This window comes from Musca autumnalis, unplaced genomic scaffold, assembly GCF_047663935.1.
Source record: "Musca autumnalis isolate F117 unplaced genomic scaffold, ASM4766393v1 scaffold_1, whole genome shotgun sequence".
NCBI classification, from domain to species: Eukaryota; Metazoa; Arthropoda; class Insecta; order Diptera; family Muscidae; genus Musca; species Musca autumnalis.
The window spans coordinates 251,103,619-251,116,376 of record NW_027411644.1 but is presented as its reverse complement, the minus strand read 5'-3'; the positions used below and the strand labels follow the sequence as shown (position 1 = coordinate 251,116,376).

At 36.7% G+C, this 12,758-nt stretch overlaps 1 protein-coding gene across 4 annotated transcripts in view; it reads left to right on the top strand.

Moving 5' to 3' along the window:
- LOC141391186 (uncharacterized) overlaps window positions 1-12,758 on the top strand; it is a 249,377-nt gene that overhangs the window by 226,665 nt on the left and 9,954 nt on the right. For all 4 annotated transcript variants that reach the window (XM_073964096.1, XM_073964097.1, XM_073964093.1 and 1 more), the window contains exons 6-7: window positions 12,258-12,443; window positions 12,513-12,651. In XM_073964096.1, coding sequence (XP_073820197.1) covers window positions 12,258-12,443; window positions 12,513-12,651 — 325 coding nt within the window. The remainder of the gene's footprint in view (window positions 1-12,257; window positions 12,444-12,512; window positions 12,652-12,758) is intronic.

The window sequence follows — 12,758 nt, the reverse complement described above, 5'->3', positions numbered from 1 at the left end:
CGTGAAATTGTCTGGGCGGTTATACCTCTAGGATCTCTTTAGATTGCTCTTAAACCAAATATGGCTACTTTCCTTGTTTACATACCCATTAAGCCAGAAATGGGCCTCATTGCTGAACAAAATTTGGTTCGAAACACATTCCTCAAAGAGCGTGAATTTTCGTAATAAAGCTATTTGCAAACATTGTTCATTGTTGTTTCCACGATGAAATGCCAATCAATACTAAACAAAAATAACACAACTGAATGACATGACTCACACCTAATCAATCTAAAAAGGCTATTGAAAAAAGTACCTCCAGTTGGATCACCCGTTATATCATCCACCATAGTATGGGGGGTATATTAAGTTTGTTTTTCCGTTTGTAAGGCAGAGAAATAATCATTTGTATAAAGTATATAGGTGACGTAGGGGATGGAAGATACCATAGAACGGTCAAGACCGGCTTTAACATGGCAAAGCCCAGGATTTATCTTGATCCCTCTTTCATCTCAAGTGGACACTGACCTCCACGTGGTGTCACCTGTGCCGCGCGTTCACCCATAAGAACGTTAAAAACTTGGGTGTGGGCGTCGGGTTATTAACCCTCCCCTAGAAAAAGCAGCCTACTATGAAAAAACAAAAGAGAAGAAAAACAAACCCATCTAAAGTTGACGAACCCCGCAAACGTTTTAAGGACCATGATCTGCGAATCTGCACCTGGAATGTTCGCATTCTTTATAGAGAAGGTGCAGTTTACGCATTGGCAGATGTACTTTAAAAGTACAAGGCCGACATTACTGACATACAGGAAATACGATGGATTGGGAAAGGCGTCACAACAACACCTAAAGGTGACGCACTCTATTATAGCTGCCATGACACAAAGCATGAGTTTGGTTGCGGATTTGTAGTTGGTCGGAGGTTAAAACATCTAGTCTCCAGCTTCACCCCAGTGAATGAAAGACTCGATGCAATTCGATTAAAATCATAATTCTTCAACGTCAGCTTTATTTGCGCTCATGTTCCCACTAAAGACAAGGACGAACAGACCAAAATATATTTTACGAGCGCTTAGAAGAAACTTATGACCGTTGCCCTGCCCATGACATTAAAATTATTCTAGGCGATTTTAATGCCAAAATTGGAAAGGAGAATATCTTTGGCCCAACAGTCGGAACGAAAATTCCAATTGTCGCAATTTAAGTAGTCCAGAACTAGCTCTAATCAGTACTAGTACTAATATTGGCCCCTAAGTAATGCAAGGGGGAACCAATTGTCACCTTTTTATCCACAAGTAAACGAGGAAGCGTCAGTTGCGACTTAATTAACTTAACTTAAACGACGAGTTGTATAAATAATTCACATTTACATGTTCTTCATAACTTTAATATAAATGAAGCATCCAATAACAGAAGCTAGTGTTGATGGACTGAATATCTTCGTACATATTATTCATATTGTTCTGGTATAAAAAAGGAATACGGAGGAAATATGCAAATCGCCCTCTTCTTCTCTCTACCCGCTAGCAACACCAATTGTCGCAATTTAAATTGTCCTAAACTAGTAAACGACGAAGCGTCAATTGTGACTATTTCCCACCACTTTTTTTATATAAATAAACTGGTACATGACTGTAAACCTGGAACTAGTACAATACCACCTACAGGTAATACATAGAGTGTCAATTGGTTACCTGCTATGACATCCCCATGTTAAAGTTTACAGTTGATTGCACTGTGAGGGGTCAGAAGTGGAACTAGTTACTGTAACGCTGAGAATCGACGAGTTTCCGATGCCGAACTAGCTCATCGCGCAAGCGGGAAAATTCAGTCTCCACAGTGAAACATCTGAGAGCATATTCCACTCAACTGGCCCAATTGCTTAATCAAAGCACTCTTCGTCCCGACAACATATCAGGACAATGGCAAAACATTGCCCACTCCATGCAAACAGCCGCGAAATCAGTACTTGGATACCAGAGACCTCTACCAAGGAATGCATGGTATGACCAGGAGTGTCGTGCTGCTACCGAAGAGAAAAATGTAGCATATAGGGCTACTCTACAATAGGGATAGGTAAATCGACTTTCGATTAATCGATTAGTCGACTTTTTGCAGTTAAAAGTCTAAAAATCGTGGTCGACTTTTGGCTGGAGTGAAATCGCATAATCGATTATCTTGCGATCGATTTTCGAGTTTGCCCATTGATTGCTGACTTGTCGGTTTTACTGTTTTGGCGGTTTTACATTTTCAAAAGAAAATCGAAAATCGACGAATAATCGATCATAATCGATATTCTGCGGTTATGAAAAAGTCGAAAGTCGAGTTTTATGACAAGTGAAATAATCGCCAGACCGAAAAATCGGAGAGAGGAGAAACGTCTTTTCCGCAGGAAAAAGAGAGAGAAAAATCGAGATGTACGGGAGCCAGAATGAAGTCCGAAAGTTCTACCAAAGTGTGAAACATCAAACTGATGGCTTTGGTACAGGCACATCCTCCTGTAGAGGCCAGCAAGGTAATTTGGTAACTAATACAGATAGTGTGCTCAGGATATGGAAAGAACATTTCTCCAAACTGTTGGTATCCAATAGTAGCGAAAACGGCGAAGATACCTGTGGTATCCAATCCCTGAAGATGGTGTTGAATGTATACCGCCCACCCAAGATGAGGTAAAGACAGCAATATGTCGGCTGAAGAATAATAAGGCAGCAGGAGCCGATGGCTTACCAGCCGTGCTGTTCAAAACTGGAGGCGACACGCTGATAAGGTGTATTCATCAGCTAGATGGTTAGCACCATCTGGCAGGAAGAAAGGGTACCCGACGATTGGAACCCGAGCATCCTGTGCCCTGTCCACAAGAAAGGAGATAAGACTGTATGCTCTAACTATTGGAGCATAAGCCTTCTCCCTATTGTCTACAAGATAGTGTCAGGGATAATGTGCGAACCAAGAGATGCAGATCGACACTTACCACAAAGCAGCCTTTGACAGCCTTCTACGTTCAACGGTATTCCAGGCAATGTCTGAATTTGGTATCCCTTCAAAGCTCATCCGGCATTGTAGAATGACATTAACTGATACTCGAACGTCAGTTAAAATAGGAAAGAACCTCTCCGAAGAGTTTGGTATCAAAAGAGGTTTCAGACAAGGTGATGGCCTCTCGTGTGATCTCTACAACACTCTGCTGGAAAAGGTTATACGAGATGCGAAGGTGAAAAGAAGTGGCACAAATATACAAACAGCAATATGTTACTTGCTTACGCCGATGACATTGACATCATAGGCCGATCGGTAAAGGAAGTAACTGGTACCTTTGAAAAAGTCGAAAGGGAATCTATTAAAGTGGGTCTGGCGGTAAACGGCGAGAAGACAAAGTTAATGGTGTCGTTGCGCAATGCGTCCATAGAGATCGGGCCAACTGTTGACGTTGTTGGTTCCTATAATTTTGAGGTAGTAAGGGACATCGTCTACCTCGGCACCGCCGTAAACACAACCAACAACATCAGTTGTGAAATACGAAGAAGAGCGTTTACGGTGAATATCGGCGTCGTATGAACCACGAGCTGTATCTGCTATACAACGACATCAGTATAGATAAAGGAATCGAGATGAAACGATTGCGTTGGCTAGGCCATATAATAAAAATGAGCGATGATGAACCCGCTAAAAAGGAGTATAAAATCGAGCCGCATGGCGGTGCACGCAAAAATTCATGCAACCGCGAAATATTCGTCGATGACCCCTATACCAAACTTCATATCTCGACGAGATAAAGCGATTTAGAGATGTGTGTCCGTCCGCCCGTCTGTTTATTGAAAATTGTAATCAAACTCCAGGCCGCAATTATGGACCAACTGTCACGAAATTTTGAATGGAGGTCGGGTTCTAACCAGAAACGATTAGTTCTTGGTGGTGATCGTGAAATATTTTGGGGGTATGAAATATACCAAAACCAAAATTTGTATCTGATTTTGTAGCGGCTCTATAGGTCGCTATGACGGTCTAATAGACGCGAAATTTAAAGTAAGGTTTGGGTTTACGACAAAAAAGAAGCATGCAATTTAACATGTAGTCCGGTCAAAATATGCATTGAAATAGCAAAAATTCCCACAAAGCTGAATTTTGGTGGAGAGCTAGGGTTTGCCATTAGAAGCAACGTCCTAAAAGTCCCCATCGATCCCATGTGTGCAAAAAAAATTATTCGGAGTCAAAGGTCAATTTTGAAGGGTTTTTAGGTTTTCGGATTTATTTTTTGAAAACGGTTGATATAATCAAAAAGTGACTAAAGTAAATATTGTAGACAGAAAAGTTATCTACAAGTTTGACCCTTATAATTTTTTTCTTAGAAGGAACCATTCTTGAGATATAGCTGTTCTAAAAAACACATGATTTTTATGCACTCATAAGGGAAATATGCACATATTCAGACGAACCGACTAAAATAAGCGAAGTAATCGGGTCTGTCCCCCAAAAAAATATATGTTTTCTTGAAGAGCGGAATTATAGCTATCTTCTTAAAAAAATTCCAACAAAATCGGAGTGTGTTTAGTAGAGTTATTCAATGTTAGAGTCATTTTATGCAAAAATAGCCCATTTAACCAACATGTATAATCGAAAGCCCAACGGGAACGACCCCAACGAAAACTCTCAGATTTTTTTCAAGTTTTGTCCGAAGCTAGGGTTTGTTGCGCTGATTACGGAAATGTATAATTTTCAACGGTTGCGGATCCGGTTCGCCGGTTATTAGACCCGAAAGGCCAAATTTAAAAACCGGGTTAGACCCGGTTCTACTGAACCGATTAATGTAAAGTGGATATCGTTTGAAAGCCTACGGAAGTATCTAACACATGGTGTCGTTACTTTAACCGGTTCGCCTCATAATGTACTTACGCGGCTAATTTTTTATTTGACCTTTAGATCGAGATATCTCGAAAATGGGAAGTCTTTTTTACGAATCATAAAGACCAATCTTGTAGACAATTATTGAATCTACAACTTTTACTTTAGCGGGCTTTTGCTTAGTATTACCGTTTTTGAGAAAAATTAAAAAAACTGAATAATGCCTCCAAAAATGACCCTTGACCCCGAATAACTTGTTTTGCACACATGGGATCGATGGGGACTTTTAGGACGTTGCTTCTAATGGCCAACCCTAGCTCTCCACCAAAATTCAGCTTTGTGGGAATTTTTGCTATTTCCCCCTTATACGCATGTCTATTTTGACCGGACTAATGATGATCTGATAATATTTAGCGGGAAAACTTTTGTGTGAAAATTTGTAAAAATGTATAATGACTATATCTTTATTCCTGAAAGATATGTTTCTCCGTAAGTTATATTTAGAAGAGGAACTCATTACCTTTATAAAACTAAATTTGGCATTTCGCGGGTGAAATTTACCGTTGACCATTGCACTATAGGTTAAATAGCCCATTTCACTGGCCAAAAGTCATACAGTTGAAAAAAGTATTTGGTTCAATATTTGGTTCAATAGCTTTCTTTCAGAAAGGAAAACGGGACGACGTTTGCAAAAAATAACCCTTTATGGACTTAATACATAACAGGTACCTTTACCCATTGGTGACCAAAACTTAAAAACCTTTTGTTTGTCAACAAAATTGAAAGCATCGATGTCCCGCAATCATACACACACTTCAAAAAAATCAATATGTCAGAAAATTGGGTTATCTGACAAAAGTTACATAACTTGGATCCAGCAAATTTTAGCAATATCACATATAATTTTCGGGATTTGGCACGAATCTGTGAACCCATTTTAATTTTTGCTTCCATTGCCAAACCTTGCCGAAACGTTAAAAGCCTATATAAACTCAAAATTGTTTTGTTTCTGCGTTAGTTCTAAGTTAACACCCATTGAATGACTATTTATAAACAAAAACAAGTTAGCCAAGGCTATAGTCGGGTCGGGGCCGACTATGTAATACCCTACACCACTACCCCTGTTCATAAGCTTTTGACTAATAAAATTCAAAATATTAAAATTGGGATAGCTTAGCGCCTTTGCTCTGAATGTCTTCATTAACACAGATCAATTTTTTGAAACGCATTTAAGTGCATCGAAAGTACAACCCAAATACAAAATGGAAAAGTGGGATGTATGCCAACCATCAATAGGCTTCTTTCTCTGTTAGACCCCCATCAACCCCCAAAATTGCGTGAGGATCCGATCAAAATTTCGTAGTGTGATTGCACAAAAATGGAAAAAGGGATGCATTACCGACTATTACGATATCTCTATTGTTTGACCACCTATGACAAAATACTTCACATCGTTGTAAAGGTGATATTTTCTACTTCCCTTGCCAGGTTTTGCTTATTAACTTTGAAATAAAACGTTGGTCTTTTTTTCCAAATATTTTTTTTGTCACATTCCGACTCCTCTGTGGGACCCCCAATAACACCCAAAATTTCGTGACGATCCAATTAGAATTGCGACCTGTAGCGTGATTTCCAAAAAAAGTGGAAAAATGGGATCTATTACCGACTATTGCGATATCTCCGTTATTTGGCGTAGGTCAACCTGCTTTACATCATTGTAATGATGGGATTTTTTACTTTCATTGTCAGACTTTGCTTTTGGAAGTTCCCGAACCAAAGCTGTGTTATTTGTCATTATTAGACATCGGATTTTAGCATGTTTTTTATTTCTTATCCGATTGGACTCAAATTTTGGATCTAGGCGTTTTGAGGGTCAATTTTTCGATATTTGGGGTCATATCAAAAATATGCAAAATATATGCAAAAAATATGCAAAAAATATGCAAAATATGCAAAAAATATGCTAAATATGCAAGTGTTTTTTTGACAAAAAAAACATCAAAAAAGCATTGTAAATTAAGTTTTTTGACGTTTAACATAGTTTTTTGCAGATTATTATGTTATTGAGACTCTCCAGATATTCCGCCACAGCAATAAATCTAGACTAACAAGACTTAAATCAGTTTTCACAAGGTGAGAAAATGTCAAATAACCCAGCATTCCTATTACAACATAATTTGCTTCCTATACAAATGTAGATAGATAATGGAAAAATTTCAAAAACTCAATCAGAAATGTTAAATCAACGTGTCCAAATATAGTGATAGTTTCTAAACGGCCAAAATTGTCTAGCAGAAAAACAAAGGAGCTAGAGGTAGTCATCGCTATTTCTACCCTAAGGGGTATTATGTCTCTGTGCATTTGTATGTAACATACAAAAGGAAACGAAATAGATCCATAGTTCCTTTTGGGGATATACATATAATCACTTTCTGAGTCAATTTATGCATGTCTGTCCGTCTGTCCACGTATTTTTGTTCGCAACGTACAGGTCGCATTTTTTGTCCAATTCAGCTGAAAATTGGGGACTACAATTTTTTAATCCATAGGAAGAACGCTATTGCTTTTGGTGAAAATCGGTTCAGATTTGGATATAGCTCCCATATATATATTTTCGCCCGATTTCACGTATTTGCTGCGCCAAACACGCTATATACGTCCAATTTTGATGTCATTTTAAATGTGTGACTAAATTTTCTGTACCAAACACGCTATATATTTCCCATTTCGATGAAATTTGGAATGTGTGACCGAATTCGGTCTAGAAATAAATGTGTCAAATTATATCGAAATCGGTTCAGATTTGGATATAGCTCCTAAATATATTTTCGGCCGATTTCGCGTATTTGCTGCACCAAACACGCTACATAAGTCCGATTTCAATGATATTTGGAATGTGTGACTGAATTCGGTCGGGAAATAAATGTGCCAAATTATATCGAACTCTGTTAAGATTTGGATATAGCTCCGATTTATATTTTACATATTCACAGTGGTGTAGGGTATCATGTAGTCGGCCCCGCCCGACTTTGACCCTTTCTTTACTGGTTTTCTTTTTCCGGATTGTCGAGTAGAAAAATTTCACTATTTTTTACACGTAGAGCACTTTCATTTAAGTATTCGTTATTAGCAATTACAATTTAAAAAGTATTATTATATAACTTCCACGAGTGATTTAATCATATAAAATAATTTATTTTCCATACAATTCGTTAATCCGAACAATTTGATAATTCGGACACCGCCGAAACCTGTGGTGTAGGGATTACCGCGAATGTACTGTATATATGGGAGCAATATCCAAATCTGAATCGATTCTTACCAAAATAGGGGTCGCCCTAGGGCCAAACAAGTGCGAAGTGGTCTATAAAGGTGACCTGGGCTTTGTTTTCAAAAAGACATGGCGAGATGGATAAGTGCGAATCTATGCAGATCATCAAAAGGAACTGTTGGTCTATTTCGTCTCATTTTGCATGTTGCAAACTCATTCACTAAGACATAATATCCTTAGGGTATTAAAATATAGTTATCAGTGAAATCATGAATAAAAATTCCGTGCAGAATTTGTTTCCTTTCCCCAATTTCACAATTTTTTATTTCCGTATTTATGCCCAAAAAGGGAATATTTGTGTCTATTCGACTAGAATACGCCATAATGAAGCGAATCTAGTTGTTTTCAACTTTTAACAAATATTGATTTTAAAAGAATTTCGCCTTTTAAAGTTATTTTCCGTGTGGAAAATTCAGAGGGAAATATTCATGATGGCACCGTATATATTTTTTATATGCTTTTAATAAAATATAAAAAATTTTATGTAATATTCAATATTTTCTTAGTCTTAATTTCTAGCTCATTTGTTATTCTGTCAGACAACTTTGGCCGAGCAGAAACTATCAAATTATTTCGATACGTACATTTTGACATTTCTGATTGAGTTTTTGAACAAATTTGTATTAGAAAGCAACTTATGTTGTAATAAGAAGGCTAGGTTATAGGAAATTTTCTAAGTCTTTTAGTCCAGATTTATTGCTGTGGCGGAATAATAATTAATAACATGATAATCTGCTAAGAAATCGACGTTTAACGGCAATAAACTTAATTTAGAACACTTTTTGATTACTTTCCAAATTTAATTTGATGATTTTTGCCAAAAAAAATACTTGGATATTTTGCATATTTTTGCATATTTTGCATATTTTTTGCATATTTTGCATATTTTGCATATTTTTTGCATATCCTGTGCATATGCAAAATATGCAAATATGCAAAAAAAAATAAAAAATATGAGCCTGTCATTGCATTCAGTTTTCTTCAAAACGAATTTTGGTCCAATCAGAATTTTCGTATCTTTATTAATAAAAAATATGCAAATATGCAAAATCCGATATCTAGTCATTATTATTAAAATCGCAAAAATAAAAAGTTGGGTTCTATTAGCGGCTATTGCGATATATTCGTTGTTTGACCACCTACGACAACCTACGTAACATCGTTGCAAAGGTGATATTTTCTACTTTCATTAGCAGGTTTTGCTTTTGATCTGCCCCTTTTAGAAGCGGAGATATTCGCTTTGAAATAAAACGTTGACTTTTTCTCCAAATAAGTTTTTTGCCCATTCCGACCCCTGAATATTATCCGACCATCACCAAAATCAATAGGCTTCTTTCTCTGTAGGATCCCCATTAGCCCCCAAAATTTCGTGACGATCCGATCAAAATTGCGACCTGTAGCGTGATTACAAAAAAAAATGAAAAAAATGGGATGTATTGCCGACTATTGTGATATCTCCGTTATGTGGCCACCTACGCCAACCTACTTTGCATCACTGTAAAGATGGGATTTTCTACTTTCATAGTCAGACTTTGTTTTTGGAAGATCCCCAGCCGAAGCTGTGATATTCGTCATTATTATTAAAATCGCAAAAATAAAAAGTTGGGTTCTATTAGCGGCTATTGCGATATATTCGTTGTTTGATCACCTACGAGAACCTACTTTACATCATTAGAAAGGCGATATTTTCTAATTTCATGGCCAGGTTCTGCTTTTGGTATACCCCATATTGAAGCTGAGATATTCGCTTAGGACAAAAACGTTTTCTTTATCTCCAAATAAGTTTTTTGCCCATTACGACCCCTAAATATTATCCGACCATCACCAAAATCAATAGGCTTCTTCCCCTCCGGGACCCCCATCAACATCCATAATTTCGTGACGATCCGATAAAAATTGCGACCTGTAGCGTGATTACAAGTGGACACACATAGCCAGATCGACTCAGCTCGCCGAGACATTCATTTTGGTATATATAAGTATGGGTCTACGACCATTATTTCGATGCGTTACAAACTTTTTGGCCAAAACCAACTTATAATCAGCGTACGTAAAAATACTTTAAATAACATTTCCAATCGTTTCGTTTCGTATTTTCCATAGGAACAATACAAAACGAAACATAACCCACGTTGGCCGAGCTCGCTGTTTAGTTTTGTTTTGTTTACATCCGTGAGTACGAACAAAACGAAAAGCGAAAAGTACTCAACTCCACAAGAGCAGATAGAAAACGGAATAGTACTAAACACATGTGAATAAATCAAAAACGTTTGGTGGTTGATAAAATTCACTGTGTTCACTGTGGTATGCTGATGCTAACTTATAGGGTTGTTAAGCAATCACACGTGTGTGTGCGTCTGAGTGTGCCATTGACAATACGCACGGCAAACGTTTCCCAAAAATACTTGTCGTTTCGGTGGTGAATGAAACAACTCGGCAAAGCATAGCCGAAGTTACATTTCACCAATCGTACGGTTTCCATCTTTTTACGTTGAAAAGTTTGTGTTTTTGTTTTGGTTGTGAGAATGAAACGATTCAGAGAAGCTGAAAAGTTTGTGGCTTTGTGTGATTGGTACGGGAATCGTTTTGTTTGTTTCCGTTCATTGCTTATAATACCCTCCCCACATAGTGGTGTAGGGTATAATGAAGATACCTACACATTTTCGATAAACAGACATTGAATACTTATTTGTCAATGTGTTACTCATATAAATATTTTGATTTTGGTACACTTTGAACGGTTAGAAAGAAACATATTTCGTTAACACGTTTTTAATAATACATAAAAGTTCTCATTTGACCGCTTACCACGTAACGGTAAAATGGTAAATACAAAAACAAAATTAATTTTTAGTTGTTTTGACATGTTTTTTATAAAAAAGTAATACCAAACAGCTGAAATTATAAGGTGCGAAATCTGACTTTTGGCCAGTAAAATGGGAAAAATATCCAAATTAAATTTTTTGTCAAAATTTTAAATTCTGGGGCCATATTTCGACAAATTAAGAACACTAAACTTAAAAACCAACTTTTGGTTGTGTTTGGGCGCTTTCCAATGCTGCAGTCGTAGTTGACGTCACGGCCTTGTGAACGTTATTCTGCCCATCGGCAACTTCACTTGCTATTTAACTTTCGAAGGAGTCACACTCCTATTGCAATCATTTCGTTGTCGAGTCATACAAAAGGTAATGTTTCTCGTTCGCAGAAACCCTATACCACCAATAAACATTGAAAATATTTGAAACTGATCCACTTGTTTGTTTTGTCTTTTATTTTCATCTCTGTTGATCCCTGACCTATCGACGGTCAGTGGTATCACGCCAACAGTCTGAATTAACTTAAATCTATCAGTTATTTTCACAGCAATATCAATTATATCAATAACATAACTTGTCGCAATCATATTAAATAAATTCCGTGAAAAACAGTGTCCAGTTGAAGTGATATAGGGTATCACATGGTCGGCCCCGTCCGACTATAACCCTCGTTTACTTGCATTTTAAATGATATTCTTCGCTAACACCCACTTTAAAAATGTAAATTTCTGCTATAAATAATTATGAGCTCTTATTACAGAGTGTTAAAAATCATAACTAAATATTTTCCACTCTATTGTATTAAAGCCGATAATTAGTAGTCAAACTCTGAATGATAGATGTTGTTACATTTTCTGTAGGAAAAACTTTCGTTTTCTAAATTGAAACTTATTCAATGACTTTGATGGACAAGATCACATTTCTATTGAAAACCACTTCAAATAATCCATTTAAAATATTTCATCATTTGAAAATTTATGAAAAACGCCGGTGGCTAATTGAAAAGTTGTGGAGTATGAAAAACCTGGCAAATTACCAGTTTCAATCAAAAAAGAAGTTATAGCACCGTCAAGTTGATAATTTAGAGTTATTCGATTAATTTTGTTATCGTTCGATGGAGCAAAAAACATGTTATTAGACTTTAAACTGGATGATAGACTTTGAAAGACACCATTAATTTAATGTATAACAACAAATTTGTGTTATTTGCAACAGTGTTTTAACTTTAGATCTGGTCTTAGTCTTTTGTTATAAAAAATATTAAAGTTTACGTTTTTTTTGCAATTTCAGCTTTCATTTCGTTTGTGTCATGGCATGCGAGAACGCAAAGTTATGGAAGTTCGACGAACTCTCAATTGTCCCCTGGATAGTACAAATGAAATTACATTGGCATTGGATCGATCCATTCGTCAACATTTACATGATACCATCGACACCTACCCCTTGGGTGAGATTGAAAGATCAGTATTTAATCAGGTAAGCTGTTGAATTAATTTACATAAATAAATGTAATATGTTTTGATATATTTTTTTGCTTGTTATTAGGTACTTTCAACATTACACGAATATTCCTGTTTGGAATCATGTCCACCGTTAATGCATTTTGTCAGTGCCTGTGTTCGCTTAGCCTGGAAAATGGTCAATCAAAAGGTGCCCTATTATTTGGATAACGATTTCAATTTGGGTATGTAAAAAATATGTGTTTCTTTTAGATTGATAACAATAATTTAAAATAACTAAAACTAAGTATTTCGGAATTCATTGGAGATATTTATACCCTCAGTCTTAGAC